This window comes from Rhodnius prolixus, unplaced genomic scaffold (assembly GCF_049639745.1).
Source record: "Rhodnius prolixus isolate KJV_2025 unplaced genomic scaffold, Rpr scaffold_23, whole genome shotgun sequence".
NCBI classification, from domain to species: domain Eukaryota; kingdom Metazoa; phylum Arthropoda; class Insecta; order Hemiptera; family Reduviidae; genus Rhodnius; species Rhodnius prolixus.
This window is the reverse complement of record NW_027411627.1, coordinates 163467-182944: the sequence shown is the minus strand read 5'-3', so window position 1 is coordinate 182944 and position 19478 is coordinate 163467. Positions and strand designations below refer to the sequence as shown.

The following is a 19478-nucleotide window of genomic DNA, read 5'->3' as shown; positions in this document are numbered from 1 at the left end:
AAAATGAAATGGCAAATGAAATACCCAATATGCTGTATTATAAAGCATCAACAAACTCTTCAAATCTGTATAATCACCAAACAATAAGATTTTCAACAATCAATCAGGGATCTACACAACTGATTGCATTATTTTTTATGTTTTTTTGAACTCAACGAAACACAAGATGGGATTTTTTTTTTCTCCTGACAACTGCTAAATAGTTCTTTTGAGTCCATGTTCTTTCTGGAGGTCTAAAAATTGTTATACCTGCCACAGCGTATCAAGCAATGAATATTTCAACTATTTTCTGTAAAATTTCTACGTAAAATAGCAAACATACTTTTACTAGGTTAGTGTTCAATGTCCAATAGACATGTTACGAAGTCGTAAAAATTAGCAACATCTACAACTAAAATTTTAAATGAAAATAAAAAATAAAAAAACTACAGCAATTTCATTTTTATTTTATTAAACACATTACTACACTTATCTTGAATACAGAGGTATGTAACCTTGTTTCTGTGAGTGCAATACAAGAAGCCACAAAGATAGTACTCCGGAAGACAACTGGAACATTAAGAAAAATTAAAAATCCGATATAATAATAATAATAATGTTTTATTTGAATAGGGAAAACAAAATATACATATTCTTTCTATAAACATCAATGACATGGTACATTACCGTCTGTCAGAGTCTCATTTGAAACAAAAATTATTAACTTAATGATAAATACATATTTAATGAGAAGAAAAGTGAGGAAAAAGAAAACTATATTTACATAGGAATAATTAAAGTAGGAGAACTATATACAATATATAAATTAATAGTTAAATTCATTAACTAAATACCTCCTATAACGCATCGCACATTTTACAAAATTAATCAGAGCTCTCCAATTACTACCATTTAGTAAGCATAGGACTTCTTCTTTATTAAGCACGCGCTTATTAAAATATCGGATCCTGAACTCTCTCATAATGGGGCATACAGCCAAGAAATGAAAAGTAGATTCAATAGACCTGAGGTTGCACATTGAACACAAATAATTGCGAGTGATCCAGGGTTTATAATTTAAATTTAGGCCTTCCGTTCGCACTTTAAATATTATTTGTTTAGAAAAGTGATCAATATTCAGTTCCATGTAATTTAGGTCATAATTTAGGCATTTATATAGTTCATGAAAACTGGCATTTCTAGCAAGAAATTCAAATTCAGACCTCTCAGCTGATTTTATCTTATCAATAATTGTAATCATTTGCTGCTTCCACTTAGGACTATACGCTCGTTCTAGTTCAACACCATGTAACTCAGACAAATGAACCCAATCTTGAAACCAGAAACATTGCTTTCTAACAACCTCCTTCGCCAACATGTGAGTTAATCTACTATCTGGATGCTCAGCAAAAATCTTAAAAATATGAGAAGAAGAAGAAAAAAAAAAAAAAAATCCAGTATAATGAACCAATCAAATGACTTTTCCTCATTACAATTGCCTGTAATATCGTTAAATTATTCACAAACATTATCTGGTTAGTAAAACTCGTCCATTACACAGGAATATACTAACAATTCTCACCAGTAGCATTATTGCTCCCCCAAAACAAGGGGATTTTACTAGGAAAAATTATTGTATTTTTCCTAAAAATATTATGAGAGAGAAAAAAAAGCAAAAATAGTTTCACAAAAGTGAAAAATCAATTCATTGAAGGGCAAAGAGGTTTTATTACAGTGCAATTTAGTTCACACTCGAAATTTTAGCAACAAATTTTACCCTTCTTACAATATTTGGGACATAGCATCGTACATTATGCTGAACAAGTACTTTAGAAGTAGTTAGTTCTGCTTTTTTCCAGTTTTTGTTATTTTTAATGGCAAAACACTTATTTCAGGTAAAAAATTATAGATTGATAATCAGTCTGTATAATAATACTTGCTACAAAAACAAATAAAATTGTAAAAGAAGTAAAAATAATTTAATTACCTGTAAGAAAGCAGCTACCACAATCAAGTTCATAAAGAAATATGTAAGATTGTATAAGATTCTGTCCTGTTCATGTTTAAAATGCACCTCAGAGACAATCTGAAACTTACAATCGCCATGTTTAAAATATTTCTAATTATTTCATTACCGTACGAATATTTTGAAAAAAAATTCTTGAATTCTTTACCAAATTGTAGAGAATACATAGCTCTATAAGTGATATAAATCACATTCTTTTAGTAGTAATAGTTGATGAGATATTGAAGGTTAAATTTTGGAGGGTTTTACTTTCCTTGAAATTTCAAACCTTTATATCTCTTTTCCTAATCATCACATTTTAATGAACTCTTTACCAAATTGTAGAGAATACATAGCTCTATAACTGATATAATTCGCACTGTTTTAGTAGTAATAGTTGATGAGATATTGAAGGTTAAATTTTGGAGGGTTTTACTTTCCTTGAAATTTCAAACCTTTATATCTCTTTTCCTAATCATCACATTTTAATGAATTCTTTACCAAATTGTAGAGAATACATAGCTCTATAACTGATATAATTCGCACTGTTTTAGTAGTAATAGTTGATGAGATATTGAAGGTTAAATTTTGGAGGGTTTTACTTTCCTTCAAATTTGAAATTTTTGTAACTCTTTTGCATGTTACATTATGTTTCATTAAAATAAAGATACTACTGCTACAATTACATTAATTAAAGAACTATATTTATAAGGAAATGTTTACCTCCTTAATGATTCGTTTACCCTTGACGATAATTTCGTTTTTCTGTAAATAATTTCATTTTAATAATTTTTTACATTAGTAATATTTATTTTATGAATATATAAAACTGTAATTTACTAAATTTGTGAATAGGTTTACCTAAAAGAAATCTTAACCTTTTTGTGTGTCCATAGGTGAATCGTAGGCTGTATTTTAGGATAATGAGCGGGAAGTATGTAGTCAGTGGGTGGTACAAGGAATTTTAATAAGGCCTCTCTATTAGAAAGCTTACTTTCTTTTATATCGATAATATAATATTTCAGTGTAATTGGAAGTGTAATTGAATTTCACGGTTAGTCGAGATATAAAAAGATCATGAGCCGCCAGCGGATCGCTTGGCTAGATTGGGTAGCACTTACTCTTTTGATGGATCCCGCAACTTTTTTCGAAGTATTGTGCAGGATTGATGGTCGTACAGCGTGCATAAATGGCAATAGTGAGGTGAAAATCTTCCATTAGTGGTACTTGCCTAAATTCACTTTTTGAGATACTACTATGCACTTTTATACTACGCATTAAACTTTCTTTATTATTATTATTTGGAGCACTTCAAAAGTGCATTACCGAAAATATGATATCAAAATATGTAAGAAACCAGATACTCCAGGTAAGATATAGGAATATAGGAGATCGAGGAGAACCTGGTACAATAATAATAATCAGCCTCTTGATATCAACTTCCGTAACTCCGACCGCCAAAATGTTTCAAATGCAAAACAACAAATAAATTGAGGCCTAAATTTGTCTACTTATTTATTGGTGAAAACAAAACAGCTGACGATGTGTTGATCATAGCGAGGACTAAAGCGGCCCTAGGGGGAGCTTTCCAAGAACTGGAAGAAGCGTGTAAGAAACGCGATCTGGAAATCAACGAGGTAAAGACAAAATACATGCAAACCTCGAGAGCCCAGTCGCGTGGAAAAGGACAAATCCAGTTAAGCAATCACAGCTTCCCAACGTGCAGTGATTTTAAATATCTAGGGTCACTTGTTACAAACAATGATGACATAACCGCAGAAAAAAAAGGCGAGAATAGCTTCAGGAAACAGATGCTTCTTCGCTATTCAAAAGGTTTTGCGGTTTAAGGATTTGTCCCGCAAGGCTAAAATAATAGCCTATAAATTGATAATCAGACCCATCGTCACATACGCCAGCGAAAAACCTGGGTGCTCAGCAAGGAAAGTGAAAAGATACTCGGGGTTTCGGAAAGAAAAAGTATTCAGGAAAGATATTTGGCCCAAAGTGCGGGAATGGCCGTGACTGGAAATTCGAGAAAGAACCACGAATTGATGCAATTGTTTGGAGAACCCAAACATAGTCGCCCAAATAAAGAAGGGGAGATTGAGATGGTTGGGACACGTGGAGAGGATGCCTGTGGGAGGGAAGGGTGCCCCGAAAACTATTAAATGAAAACCTCAGGAGGCAGAAGAATTTGAGGGCGCCCTCAACTTATATGGCTGGATGATGTGGAGGAGGAAGACCTTCGTCGGGCTGGAGTTAGAAGATGGCGCCTTAAGGCCGCAGACCGGAGCGGATGGGGACAGCTTGTTGAGGAGGTCCAGGTCCTACTTTAAGGACTGTTGCACCAGATAGTGAGTGAGTGAAAACAAAACAAATATTAAATTTAAATCGGATATAAATAATACTTACCTGACTTTTTTGGTAGAAGTGTATTTTTACAAAATAGATCTGCGTAATCCAAGAAATATAGATCGAGGAGAGCAGATATCCATAGATAAACGAAAACAATGCAAACTGTGGAAAAACAAATAAACAAAAAAGCTGTAAATAAATCTAATAAGTTATAGAGAATTTAAAATACTATTCAACTCGCGTACTGTTGAAAAATCACTATAAGGTATTTTAGTAAAAGTTCATTTAAAAAGATGGGACTGGCGATAAGTTCCCAGCTATTTCCTTCCGGTTCTGGAGGTTGAAGAATATGTTTTCTTTGAAAGTTTGACAATGCTTCTTTTTTCTCCTCAGTGGTCTCAGTTCAATGCACTTAGATCAACGTTATACCACCGAATGGATGCCCAGAAGGTGTTCAGAATAACCCTTTGAAGGTTATCCCATTGCCAAAGCACCTTTTGCACCAATTGAAATGTCCTGATGCATGAAGATTTACTATTTACAAGGCCACGCTCCATAATCTCCAATGTTTTCATCCAACCAGTCAGTCAAGAAGACATGCAAAACTATTTGCCAGTTATTCGTTATAACAAAGTAATCAAGAATGAATCCACTTTTACCACATCACAGAAAACTTTAGCCACATTTCTAATCCTACAGATGAAGCTGTCTTTGATCTTCTATTGGTTCAAACCGTTCTCTTTCCGTTTCCATATGGTGACCGCTATCATTCGACGGCTGTTTTCAATCACCGACCATGCAATACAGTATTGTACACCTTATCGATAAATTCATCTGTAACCACAGTTTTTCTCTCTACCATTCAAATAAATGATTTCCAAGAAAGAAAGTTAGGACCTTGTTTTATGGTTCTTAATGGTTAAAACTGTTAGGGCAGACTCTTTTTATATATCTTCACTAACTTTGGATGTAATTCTACAGGCTGATAAACGGATCAGCAAGAAGAATATTTTGTGATTGTGTGTTATTCCAAATGATCTATTCTATCAAAATTCACACAAAATATCTTTACTTTTTAAGAGGCCTAATAATGAAAACTATTTATCAGATGACGTTGACTATTGATGCAAAACAAATTTTTATTGATAGTCAACGTCTACTTTCAGTCAAGACCGAAAAACTTTTCACCTTCTTTAGTCATTTATCTATAATTATCTGTTTACTAATTAAATTATTTACTTACTACTTTGGTGAAGGTGATAATTTTCCGGTAAATGCCCAGAAAGGCTAAGATTGAGGAAATGGACATAACTGTGCCCATAATAGAGATGCCAATGTAATGTGATCTGGCAATCGGATGGTAAGGATTTGGATCCAGCAAGTTCGGAATTTTTAGTATATGTGCCACTCCTATGATTAAAGATATTACTCCTAATAACTGTACAAACAAATTTAATACTGATCTAATAAAAGCTATAAAAATTTTTTAAATATATATGTTTTTAAATTATATACGAGGGACGTTTGAAAAGTCCGTGTAAAGTCAGAGAGATAGCACTACTGGCGCGTATCGAGGTTATGTTTAGTTAGTAGCATCTCTTGGAAGAACACACACCAAGTATCAGCCAGATCGGTCTATTTCTTTGTGTTTGGCATTCGTTTGAATCGAGGAAGTCGAGTGATTTTCAAAAAAATGGACGAAAAAGAATTTCGTGTGTTGATTAAACACTACTTTATGAATGGCAAAACGCCTCAGGAGACTAAAGAGAAGCTTGATAAACATTATGGTGACTCTGCACCTTCGATTAGAACAGTTTATAAGTGGTTTCAAAAATTTTCGGAGTGGCCATGCGGGCACAATTGACGCTGAACGTTCTGGACGCCCTGTTGAGGTTACTACTCCAGAAATCATTGATAAAATCCATGATATGGTGATGGATGACAGAAGAGTGAAGGTGCGTGAAATTGCTAGTGCTGTGGGCATCTCGAATGAACGGGTACATAATATTTTGCATCATACATTTGGACATGACAAAGCTATCCGCAAGATGGGTGCCGCGATTGCTCACGCTTGACCAAAAACGAAATCGTGTGAAGTGTTGCAAGGACAGTTTGCAGCTGTTCCAGAAGAATCCGCAGGACTTTAAGCGTCGTTTCGTCACTGTGGATGAAACATGGATACATCACTACACTCCAATCTAAACAATGGGTTACCAAGGGGGAATCTGCGCCAAAAAAGGCGAAGACCGTTCCTTCGGCCGGAAAGATTATGGTGACTGTCTTTTGGGATTCGCAAGGAATAATCCTCATCGACTATCTGGAAAAGGGTAAAACTATTACAGGTGCATATTATTCATCGTTATTGGACCGTTCGAAAACCGAGCGGCAAGTAAAACGCCCACGATTGGCCCACAAAAAAGTCCTTTTCCATCACCGCAACGCACCAGCTCACACCTCAGCAGTTGTGGTCGCAAAATTAATGGAAATAGGGTTCCAACTCGTTTCACATCCCCCCCTATTCTCCAGACTTGGCTCCCTCGGACTACTATTTGTTCCCCAATGTGAAGAAATGGCTGGCGGGAAAAAGATTTTATTCAAACGAGGAGGTGATTGCAGAAACGAATGGCTATTTTTCAGACTTGGACAAATCCTATTATTCGGAAGGGATCAACAAACTAGAGCAGCGTTGGACGAAGTGTATAAGCCTAAAAAGAGACTATGTTGAAAAATAAAAAAAGTTTACCCCAAAAAATTAAGTAGTTTTTATTTTTGCACGGACTTTTCAAACGACCCTCGTATATGTAAATATCACATAACATAATCTGTCACAGTTCTAAATTTACAAACTTTCTTTGCAACTGTCTTCCAGGAAAAGCAATTCTGTATGCTGATGATGCTACCCTCAGAACCACAGAAAAAGAAACAAACAACAAGCAGAGGAAAGAGCAAAAGAAAACCTAACGTAACCTAACCTAACCTAACCTACATTTTAAGAAGTGGCTAGAAAAAGAAAAACAAAAAATTGTTTCTATACAAAGAGAAGAATTCAAAAACAAAGAGTTCAACCTCTAAAACAAAAAAGAACCCGAATGTATCTTAAAACTTTTTTAAGGAAATTAAATGAAGAAGTTCCCGAAACTTTGTGATATACACAATTTATTTTACCAATTTTTTTTAGTCTAATACAGCGTTCCGAGTCATACTGTGGCAAACAAGGTGTTCCAAGTGTACAAAAAAATAAAAAAGCCATCCGGGGTATGTGTGCTAAGGAAAATGAAGAGAATAGTTAAACCAAACTTGTTTGGTTACTCTGAGGATTGTCTCTCTTTATTTTTTCCTAATACTTTGTTGCACCAAAAGGATAAAATTTAAGTAGAAATAAGAGGCAAGCATTATAATTGGCTATATTAAGAGTAAGGCAAATTTTAATTGAACGTTCCGAAGATTAGTAAAATCTAATGTCATGACTAGCGAAATTCCGATTTTAATCAGAAGCATAGAAGTCACACTTCCAATCTAATTGTATTCTTAGAACAAAACTGGAATTACATTTCCAAAACTAGACTGAAGTTGTATTTAGTTTTTTACTGTTTCGTGAAATTTTACATTACATCCAGAATTATTTATGTTATATTTTTGATTTGCCTTTATATTCATAAATAATGTAAATAGGCAAAACAAACTACATCTACCTATCTAAAATTTATAAACAGAAAATGGAGGATTATAGTAAATGCAGCCGTTTTCTTGATTTTCTTTTTTTAGTACCAATTGATTCTCGAAGTAGATTTTTGCCTTTCCTAAAACATATTCTCCAATATTTATCTGTTTCATTAGTCTCAGACTATGGATATGCGAACAAATTTTTGTTGTAATGTTAATCCTTTGATAATTGGAACAATCAAGTGAGTCATTTTATAAGAATCTATCACTTACATAACCAAATAACACTTGAGAAAAATCGTTGGGATTGTGAAGCCATATTTTTTCTTTTAGAACTGATTTATTAATAAACCTAAATAATCTTACCTCATTTAACTCTTTGAGTTAAATTTTAAAGAAAATAAAAGCCCTAGTTGCACAGGATTTCTTTTATTATAAAATAATGGAAATAAACATTCATTTCCATTATTTTACACATGTAATCATCCCTCTCAAATAATCATTACTCTCGAAATAAGAAAAAAAGAAAAAATTAATAACATTCCGATAGCCCTTTTTTAGTGCGGGACACTGGTATTGTATAATACCACTATGCAACTAATGCTTTATATGATGTTCATTCAAACACAACTTTTTACCAAAACAAAGCGGAACATTGCAGACAGTACAAGCACTGTCCTTCAGCGCACTGTTCCTTGAAATGTTTAAGTTCCATGTTTTGGACCCATTAGTTTATAAACAATATATGAATTAACAACAGCTGCATCCAAATAATAGAACAGTATGCGGTGCCACCATTTTTTACTATCGGTCAAGTTTATAATAAATATAAAAATTTTTTCACTTATTTACGCATTTACCATTGGTGCATAGCACTGCCAACTGAATGAACAACTTTAAATAACATATTAAGCTGAATGTATGAATAACTTCAACTTTTCGAGGTGGGCTAAAATATATCCCACCATGCATCAAAAGCTAAGCAAAAGGTGGGACAGTTTTTAACCCACCTAGCCGCAAAGAGTTAAGAAATAAAAAAACAAAACTGACCATACTGATGACCGTAAGAACTGATATCGAGCGTCTTAAGAATTTCGTCGTAACCGACAGTAATATATCCTGTCCCAACCACAATCTGAACATCTCGGCAAACATGTGTAACAAGGCTGTGGGAAAAGCAGAATGAAAAATTTTGGTGAAATTTGAAATGGCTGCTAATGAAAGTATTTTACTTTTGGTCCAATCGCCTATTCCTCAACTGGGGAACAGAGTGGCTTTAAGCTTTAATTTAAGCTTTTAATGATTCCTGATAAGAAGTAACTTTTAATCAGTACTTAAATGTAAATGTTGAAATGTACAGAAAATCGCAGATTAAAGGTACAATCTACGAGTCTCTTCACGTTGAAAGGTATGTTTCACACTTGGTGCTAATTTTTTAATGTTAGAGAAAAACGGGTTGAGTGAGAACTTGCCAGCACCAATCGTAACAATGCTATCGTTCAATGCACGAAATGCAGTAAGTGCATAGAATGTCCTAGAAGTGCATTAGTTGTTTTTTTAAGAGGGGAAATATAAAAAAAATATCTGAATGATTTCTATATTAAATATATACTCTCCTAAGACGTTCTATGTAATAACCTAGCATTTTTTCAATAATAATAATTTATTTATTTAAAAAACTTTACATATGTACACACAAATGAAATACATAATACAGAAATTGGGGTTTCAAGCGTAGCGCCCTATATAACACTCAACAGATAATATTAGTACAGATTAAATAACCTAAGCATTAAAAATACATTAAACAAAATGACGAACGCTATTAATGTTAAATATTACAAGAACGTCCAGAAAAGGCCATTTTTAAAAGGACTTGTATAAATATTTATTTTTAAAATAGCCTTTTCTTATATATATCCGGCAAGAGACAAATATCAGTTTTGTGTAAAGAATTTTCACTTCCCTACAAAAGTTTACTGTAAGTTGTTTTAGATAGCTTATAGTTCAATAATAATGACCAATCAGAATAATGTTTTTTTTGTTCCAGGAGACCACAAAATAGTTCGCCGGTGAAAATTTTGACACACCCGCATTATTTTATTTTTCCATAACTTTAAGGCTTAACAAAAAATTTTCAATGCCCATCACATTATGGATTAATTTGTCCATTTTACACTTACCAAGAGGATCTTTATTACGATCTGGATTTTTGAATCTTGTTTTGTACCACCTTGGTCTGTCTGAAATAAATAATTTATAATCTGGTGAGTTGTACTTTATATTACTTTATCTTAAGCAATTTTAAAAAGTTATATATTTTATTAATTTATAAACTGGAAGGTAGAAAGAAAGTAATCCAAGATCCAGCCCTATTTCAATGTACATCTTAAAAAAAAGATCAGATTTACAAAAAGTTTAGAGCTTTCTGTTGTACAGATTCACTTAGGGAAACGGGTCCTTCACTCCAAAATCTCCTTATAAATGATTATTCATCCTCAAAGTAATAGTCTTTCTTATTTAAAAAAAATCACATCTTGATTATATTGGGACCATATAAAGTCCCTGATTCAAAATAGAGAGGTGCAAAAAAAAAACAGTTTATTCCCCCTAACTCTGGGACGTCAAGTGCTTGCAGCGCCCCTTTATACAAGGATCAGCATTGCACTTACCAGTTGTTTCTGGGTTTTAAGATCTCTAAATATCATAGATCACAATTTCCACACTTCTTCACTCTTTTTTTTCTCTTTCTGACGTATATTGTTTAGATATCCTAGGTAGGTTAGTTAACCGTACCCTCTGAAGATGCTTTTTGAACCCAGCAAGCAGACCAATCACCAGATTTCCTAGATCCACCTAGCCTAAGGATGTCATCGGTTTTAGTTATGCACAAAGTTGCATAACTCTATTTATTTGATCTCTGAAATTTGTATCCAGAATTTGTCGTGTTTACAAGCTGGATCAATACAGGCTGTAGGAAAAATAAAATTACAGCATCATTTTGATGCAGATTTGAAAATTGAAAATATTAATTATAAGGGATTGAATACCAAATTACTATTAAAAATACATGCATTTGTAATTATTCATAATTGTTACACAAGATTAATTTTCTTTAAAGAAAGTAAAGAACTAACAATAAATCTGTCCAGTGATAGATATCAAATGAAGCCATTTGTTAATATTTAAGATATTAGAGTTGATACCAATAACAGTAAAAAATATATAATGTGCTTACCATGGTGTTGAACAATCACTGGAGAATATTTTCCTATAAGTGAAAAGAAATTGTAATATAACTTTTCGGTAAACCTTAAAAACTTCATATAATATTTAAATTTCCAGAAATATGTGACGTACTTTTAAATTTTGTTTGTTCCCTTTCAGAACTTCTTTTGGTAAATGTCTCCACCTGTACATTCGCCCTTTTTTGACGTACTTTACGTGTTTTCTTTATTTTCATTGATAATATGCAATAAAATATTTCGGCAAAATAACAATAGAATATGTCACTGTAGTAAAAATAAGTTGCTATTAAGTAGAATCTAGGCAAAAAAAAAAAAAAAATTAAATTCTATTTACTAGCCACTTTAAGTTAGACATGTACTATGAACACATTTAAACTTTTTTTACTAGCGAGAGCGCCACTTCTAGGCATGACCATCTGTACTGAGTGCTACATGAATAATCATTTTACTTGTTAATAATAAGAAACCATAAAATGAAATAAATGTTTAAAAAGTTTATATGCAACAAAATTTAAAAAAAATGGTTGCCTAAAAAACATTAATTTAGTGTTGAATTAAATATCGTCGCCTCCTTCCCGAAGAAAAGGTTGCTGTGAAAGTTATTGTGGTTATAAAGAAGTTTGGTGGTAAAAGTAGAGTCATCTTCTTATCTTTTAAAAATAAAAAGCTTAATCTACCCATATTTTTATTAAGTTTTAATTTGAAAATTAATTTAATTTCTAACACAGACCCAGGCTAACCTCAATCCAAGACTCAAGCTACATAATTTAATTATTTTTTTAGCCTATTTCAATTTATTTTTCTTGACTTTTGTAAAAACGAAGATTGCTTCGTGAAGATGTTTGATTCTTTGTTTTCAATCAGAAAAGTTCTTTTAATAAAAAGTTATTTTTTACTAATCAGGCTCTCCAAGTGTGTGACGATCTATTTCTTTCTAGTGAGTATAGTCAGCATAACGTGAATAGAAAAAAAATTATGTGTTGTCCTGTCCATAAAGTTCTATGTTGTAGAAAACTTCCAGCTCCCAATGGATTTGTTCATTCCGCATGAATCAAGGTGTTCCCAAAGCGATACGCAGCAATTTTTTTTTTTTCTCTCAAACTTGCAGCTAACTCAATGCAGCGTTAGTAACGTTAATCGTAAGTAATGGTCTGAGTATAGATTACATATATATATATATAAAAGTGTGTAGACTCAAAATTTAGTTTCGTAAACTTTAATTTCAAATAATATTTTTATTGCAAAAACTATTTTAAGTAAAAAAATAGATTAAAGTGAGCCGTAGTTTTATGTAGAGAATTTTAACGTCCCCTTTTTTAAAATTATGTTCGTCAAAAGTGCCATCTAATAGCTATAGACAAAAACAAACGGAAGTAAAACATTCTCTACATACGAATTTGAGCGGTCAGAATGTGCAACAATGAGCATTTTGAGGCAGAGAAAATTTTTGATATTTTCAATCATTATGGATTAATTCTTTTTATCTTTATATTATTTTTGAACAATAAATTTGTCAAAGCGAAACAAAATACAATATTTTAAAAGTAGTCAAGAGAAATAGGTACAAGAACGATTTAATACGCTTCATAATAAATATTAAAAATATTCTTGCTTTATTAATTTAAGAAAAAAATACATAAATGCTTTTAAAACAAAAAAGAACTAAGCTTAAAAATTAACAAAAATGTTTAATAATAATGTAAAATAAGAAAGGAATAAAAGAAAGCTAAGAAGGTTTATAAGTATAAAACTTTCAGCCTACGGGAAATATTCTCTCATAGACGCAGGTTTCCCCCTTTACTTCGATGATTGGGGTCGTGCACGAAGAGTTTAGAGGTAGGTTTCTAGTCTGGGGTATCCAGTATTGAGAGAGGACATGCACTTTGATTAGAGTTCTTGAGTTGGAGAGATACGTTACTTACATGCGGACATTACTAGTTTATCTCACTACCCTTCGCAGGCAAACGGTGCACCTCCCTCTGGTCGGTGGCCGTGTGTTTTTGCCTAACCTACCATACACATACGCGAGAAAGGTTCGGAAAAGATGTTCCAGCGAGTGGGTCCAGCCTCTCTAGAAACAGTTACAGTAGGAAAAGCCCTGTCAGGTTAGGTTATGATCACTCAATTCGCGATTCGGGCCCAATAGGGGGTCTTTTCTCTTCAAACAGTGCGATTCATTAACCTGACATCCTTCGTGCAGACTATGCCTGGAACGGGAAGGTCTAACCTGTGTGACTCGCTGCTTTCGATCGCAAGAGGTTTGCGATACAAGATCTTTTGTCACCCTGAGACCAGAGGAGATCATATTGCACAAACGTCTAGCGAATGAGTATCTGAAGCTTATAAGATAGCGGTACGGTAAAATAAACCTCTTTGGCTGCAGTGTCTAGAAGAAGAAGAAGAAGAAAACCTCATTTTCTAATTTAATCTACTGTGATTAAGAAATATACTATTGGTACCTAGTCTTGCCTTAAAGTACTAACTTTTTATGATCATTACTTACAAAATAAACTTACAGTTTTCTCAAAAGCAATGAAAAGCTATAAACCGTTTTCAACGGACATTACAACAGCCACTTATAGACTTGAAATAACAATATGTCTAATTTTTATTTAAAAACAAAAATTTACAAATCTAAATTAGATTTAGTTTTTCAATCATGACTAACATTCATATTTTCTAACTGATCACAAACATTGATGCTGTCTTCAGTAACTTTATTGCACGCCTTTTTATGTACAAACCAATGCAATCGTTGGCAATCCTTATCACAATAATAAGTTTTCTTACAACTTGAACAAGTCTTGGTGGCATTCTCTTCTGTACATGTGGCACAACATTTCACGTTATCAGTGAAACCTCGTTGTCCGTTGATGGCTGTGACAATCACACTGAACGGAGACGGTGCGTCTTTACCACTTGCCAAGCTGGATACCATCTGGAAAAATTTTATAATGTTTTACTGTCTATCTAACGCTGAAATCGGGAAAGAAGTCTCCTTTTAATAGTACAGATTATAGATTTTTGAGTTCCTACAGGAAGGTTTCAGGAACACTCCTTAAGTAACAAAAATAACTGGGGTGGACATTCACAGATATTTTAACCAGAAACCAGTCGTATAACCTTCTCTCTTTTTTTTTTAGAAAACTGATAAAAGTGAAAGTCATAAATACTGTTGTACGTAATGTCTATATGAAGTTTACAGAAAAGACAAGGAGCCATTTCTAGGAAGTAAACAAATCCATTTCCGGTAATTCCGGTTAAGGAATTTTCTTCAAAGTCCTATATTGAAGTAAACTAGTTCAATGTGTTTACAATGGAACCATTTTTAATTTAGTTAGAGAAAAGAATCATTACAGCTTACAGTCAGGCAAACTAAAGTCATCTAATAAAGATAAAGTCGATATTTCGTGCTTATATCCAGTTAAGACTTATTTTATTTTATTTTTATTCAAATATTACTTTTTTTTTACGTTTTTATGATGTATTAGCGTGGCCATTGTACACTCTTAGAAAGCTAAATTCACTTGATTTTGCTACTTTCTCATTTCTCTAACCCCTCGTGTAAAAGTTTATTGTAATCTTGAAGATTTTGTTTTCTATTTTTAGGTTTCCATCGTAAATCTAACATTGCGAGGTCATTGAAAATGATTAAAATTAATTAACTTTAAAGTCGCAGAAGCTTCAAATTTGAAATTTGGCTTAGATTTCATCAAGTATTCAGACAATAAGATATAGAACTTTTCACTTCTTCTAAAGCATCTCCCAAAATTTACTTTATACTTCGGAATTCTTCTTAAAATTATTCCATCCTTTCTTTTTCTTTAATAAGACCGTTTTCAATCAGTTTTAACAACAGATGCAATTTCAGTTGCTATTTTTTTTTTATTTGACCGAATTAGAAAAAAAAACGCGCTCACCTGTCGAAATAATGTCGATTCTCTGAAAGGAAATTCCCGGATACTCTCCACAATAACTGTATCCAAGTACTTCTCTCCACTACCTGGTTTCAGTATTCTCTTGGTAAACGCCTGTGATTTATTCATCGTCTGCTGCCTCTCTTGCACTGGTGGCCTTTAAAAAAAAAAATAATAATAATAAAATCTTCATAAAATCATCTCAATTCAACTTCGACACCTTATTTTTAAATTTATGGCAGGCCTTACGGGAAATATGTTGCAAACAAAATTAAATTCCTGCCTTTGCTCGAATATTCCAAATGAAAAAAAAAAATAATAATAATAAACAAAACTGAGTGTTATGAAGCTGAAATGCAAAGCAGGCACGACAAGATCTGAATAAGTAGCTAACGTAAAGGTAAAAGCTGTACTTTGGTTGACGGATTTCGGACAAAGTAACAGAAGCAGTATGAAATAGAAATAACAAATCGCGAGCGATTAATTTTTGAAATATTCTGTACATTAGGAATTTAACATTAACTGAATTAAAAATTCTCTTACTTGTTTTTAATTACCTCTCCCACAATATGGGAAAAGTAATGCAGTTTAAATGATGTAACTTCGTTGCTTTCAGAGCCTCTATTCATCTCCTTCTGACTCATCAACTCCAGCACCCACTTCACAGAAGGAGATTCCTCGTACAGGGTCGGCAGCAAATTCAAAGCTATCCTCACTGGATGTAAATTTACCTGCAACAATAGGCAAATATGTTAATGTGAAACTAAACTCGCATCATTACACAGAGAATGAAAACACACTGCTGGGATAACCCTACACTGAGGAAGCCTTATCAAGCCTCAGAAAAGCACAAAATCCCAAAAATTATTTGTATTTTTTCTATCAAATAACTGTGGAAAAGGTTGCAGCGATTAGAGGTCGCCGGGTCAGTACGTTCAAAATGGGATTTTATTAGAATACAGTATTCGTAAATTTAATCCACATTCCTTCCGATCACTCTGGTTTAAGACTGTGTACTTCGAATATCTGGAAAGGGCTTTAAGTGAGGAAATGGATTAGCACCACAGTATCTCCGTATCGGCTTTCACCTTAGGTCAAGTGAGCTGTTTCATTACACTAGAGGCGCTGCACGGATCTTAAAAAAGTCGAGTAGAATTCTCCGTTAAGAAAGTACAAAAATAAATATCTTATACAGCCACAAATATAACAAAATATAGCTGAACGCTTATTTTGTAAAAATTTACTTTATTACTTTATTAAACCAAATGTCAAATTTTCTAATGTGATATAAATTACTATATATTACTTGCATAACTAATTTATGTAATGCAGCTGCTAATTCTGGTTGCAGTTTAGGCTCTTTTTCTAATCCAACGGGAACTGTGTAGTAATCAACTTCAGATTTTGGTATGTAGTTGTTGATGACAGCCACGCACTGATGGTTGCCTTAAAATAAAAATTCAAAATTAAAATATAATTAAATACATTTCAATAATTTTAAATAAAATCCTCAAGAAAACAAACCAACAAAAGCAGCCATTTGAGGCGCTGTCCTGCCAACAGAATTTACCCAATGACTTTTAGCTCCCGCGTCCAATAACAGTTTGCACAACTTAGCATTACCGGATAGTGCAGCAAAATGAAGAGCACTGTAGCGGTGTTCATGTTCTGATGTATTTACATCGGCACCCTGAAAACAAGTGAAAATCCGGAATTAATGCATGGATTTTTAAAAAATTTAAACCTACCATTCAAAGTTTGGTTCGGTCAGTTCAAGAGGCAGGACTAAAGAAAGAAAACAAGCACTTCTTATCAGACTGTGGCCAAACTAAAAACCAAGGAAGTCAATATATTTAGATTTGTAAAGATAATTGCAGAAGGTTTAGCACTTTATTCAAGCAATTACTTTAATCCTCATCTACTGCACAACTCTTCTGCTGGTTGGTGCATTTTTGGCTATTCCATGTAGGAACGTCGTTTCTATGTGCTGAGTATACGATAAACAAAGTTGACAGTCTAGGTTGTAAATAGAATAGAATCTATTATATATTTTCTTACTTCAATGAGAAAGAAACAATTTAACTGAAAAGAAAAATTATTGCCGAACAACCTAATGAAATATTTACATAATCAAACACGATAGATTCGACTAAGTGGAATACCGAGACTTGGGGGGTACTCATACATCATTAATAACAAATTTAAGACAATTACCTGGTCCAACAGATACTGGCTAATTTCATAATTTCCTTTAAAACAAGCATGTGTTAAAGGAGTCATACCATGATCATCTAGAATATCTATCTTTATCTCGTTCAAAGTTAAATGATTTTTAAGACCGTACAAATCATTATTTGTAATTAATTCGAAAACTTTACTTTCCACTTCAGTCAAACCCATTTTTAATATGTTTGCTTTTTGACAAACAATTATGCACCCGGTGATTTTGACACCTTCCTCGACTACTCACAGACTGGCCAAAACTTGGTTACTAACTAAAACTGAAAGAAGGTTATAAAAGATACACTAATGCTTAATGAAACATCAATCTATCCAGTGTTACAGTATATATACATAATAACCCAGTAGTTGATTCACAATAAAAATAAATTAAGTTTCCTCTTTCTAAGAATATTATCTAAAAAGAATTATAAAACAATACTTTAATAGTCTTCTAATAAATTTTTTCAGCAACATAGTTATAGTAGTAGAGAATTTTTATTATCGTATGTCAACACTGTTTTTTTCTATATTGACCGGTTATTTTCAAAGCCTTCAAATTCGTTAACTTCATTCAAACCTTCAAAGGTTGAAAGTTCAGAAAACAAACTGGAAGTGCTTAGGTAACGGCTTCAAGTGCAATTGGTTTCTCTATTTAAAAAAGATAAACAACTGATATTATGAATAAGTTACTGTTTTCTTGTTTAAAAATGGACGATAGTGAATTGAGAAACTCCTTGTATGAGTGTTCAGTAAGTTAATACATTTTTTCATTATTATTCCTCAAAATTATTAATCATCAATCTCATAACCGTTAATTTAATTTCAGGACTATTCACAAGCAATTGATATTCTCAAAAAAGTGGAAACTGACTTAGACTCACAATTAGTAGAGTTGGAAAGCCTAACCGATGGTGAAAAACTATTGGATGAATTGCATAAATATAATGATATTAAAGATATGACACAACTAGTGATTGGTAGTCTATCTATAATTCGTGGTGTAACTGCCGCTGAGTTGCATCGGGAATTTGATTTAGAATTGTCTTAAAAGCAACTTGTAACTTATATTCATTAAATGTATTGCAAGAGAGATTACTAAGACGGGTGGAGTAACTTGCAAGAAGTTATAAAAGTGAAAAATAATGTGAGTAATAATTATTACTTAAAATGTCCTACATGTTCCTTAGCCAGTCACCAAAGTTGGGCAATTACTGTAGAAAGCTATTTCTAACGTCAGTCTATTGGCCATGTTTTTCCTAAACCTATTTTCTCTAACATCTCTTTATTCTACGAATCCTCTTTTCGATGAACTTCCATCTTCCACTAAACTGCAAGAATATACATTCCTCTCTCCAGCGTAAATGTTCCAGATAAGATGTTTTTTAAGCCTTTTTTTTTAGAGGTTTCTTCTAGTCCTTTTTCGTTCTAATTATTATTTCTACATTCGTTACTCGAGTCACCCCAGGGTATATTATAACCAAGTCTATGAAGCTATAACAATGGACTGGCTTTCATTTTTTAAAAATAAGTTTCTTCAGTAGGGAAGTGATTTTACTTCATATGGTGGAATTTTATTTTACTTTTTACGTACGTTTCGACCTCCCGAGATCATAAATTATGTATGTAAAATTTATATTTATATTAATCAAGGTTTTTTTCTCTGCTAACAATATAATACATGCTTGAAAGTTTTTGGATTCTCTTTCAAGCTTTTACTTTATTGTTGTAAGACTTAGTTTCATGATGAGGGTAATGTGACCACTATGAAGCTAAAAACTGGATATACACAGTTCTCCAAATACCATCACTTAATTAAACGAGATTAAGTTCTAGAAAATTATTATGGAGAACAAAACTTTGGGGAAAATGATTTTGAAATATTTTCAAACATACGTACTTTGGATTGACAAATTTGATTATGATTAAATTTACTGAGATAATTAATTATTTTGCTTTCAGCAAATCGAAAAAGAAGAAACTTTATAAATTATTTTTCTCTGTTGTCGCATGTTTTAAACATTCTAGGAAAAAGTTTTGTTTTTCCTTAGGAGTTTTTCTTGTTTTTTCGTTTACGACGAAATGGGATAT

General features: G+C 32.7%; 3 protein-coding genes across 5 annotated transcripts; 1 reads left to right on the top strand and 2 right to left on the bottom strand.

Annotated features, from left to right (window-relative positions):
* Positions 1-423: 423 nt before the first annotated feature.
* Positions 424-11781, bottom strand: LOC141459862 (uncharacterized). Of its 3 annotated transcripts, none has more exons than XM_074139405.1 (9): positions 11363-11766; positions 11241-11273; positions 10186-10245; positions 9053-9168; positions 5583-5777; positions 4397-4501; positions 2708-2749; positions 1967-2071; positions 424-549 (listed from the first exon to the last, which is right to left on the bottom strand). In XM_074139405.1, exons 1-9 carry the CDS (start codon positions 11463-11465, stop codon positions 469-471), a joined length of 840 nt encoding a protein of 279 aa, XP_073995506.1. In that variant the 5' UTR covers positions 11466-11766; the 3' UTR covers positions 424-468. The 3 variants fall into 3 exon arrangements, with proteins under 3 accessions (XP_073995506.1, XP_073995508.1, XP_073995509.1); XM_074139407.1 differs by having other exon boundaries at positions 1967-2065; positions 11363-11756; XM_074139408.1 differs by lacking the exon at positions 5583-5777 and having other exon boundaries at positions 11363-11781.
* Positions 11782-12837: 1056 nt separating this feature from the next.
* On the bottom strand, positions 12838-17679 carry LOC141459858 (ankyrin repeat and MYND domain-containing protein 2). The gene is made up of 6 exons (XM_074139398.1): positions 17382-17679; positions 16692-16857; positions 16474-16613; positions 15711-15898; positions 15171-15324; positions 12838-14188 (listed from the first exon to the last, which is right to left on the bottom strand). Exons 1-6 carry the CDS (start codon positions 17565-17567, stop codon positions 13904-13906), a joined length of 1119 nt encoding a protein of 372 aa, XP_073995499.1. The 5' UTR covers positions 17568-17679; the 3' UTR covers positions 12838-13903.
* Positions 17680-17937: 258 nt separating this feature from the next.
* LOC141459872 (DNA repair protein SWI5 homolog) lies at positions 17938-18533 on the top strand. Its single transcript, XM_074139430.1, has 2 exons — positions 17938-18139; positions 18217-18533. The coding sequence occupies exons 1-2, from the start codon at positions 18068-18070 to the stop codon at positions 18436-18438; spliced, it is 294 nt and encodes a 97-aa protein (XP_073995531.1). The 5' UTR covers positions 17938-18067; the 3' UTR covers positions 18439-18533.
* The last annotated feature ends 945 nt before the right edge of the window (positions 18534-19478 follow it).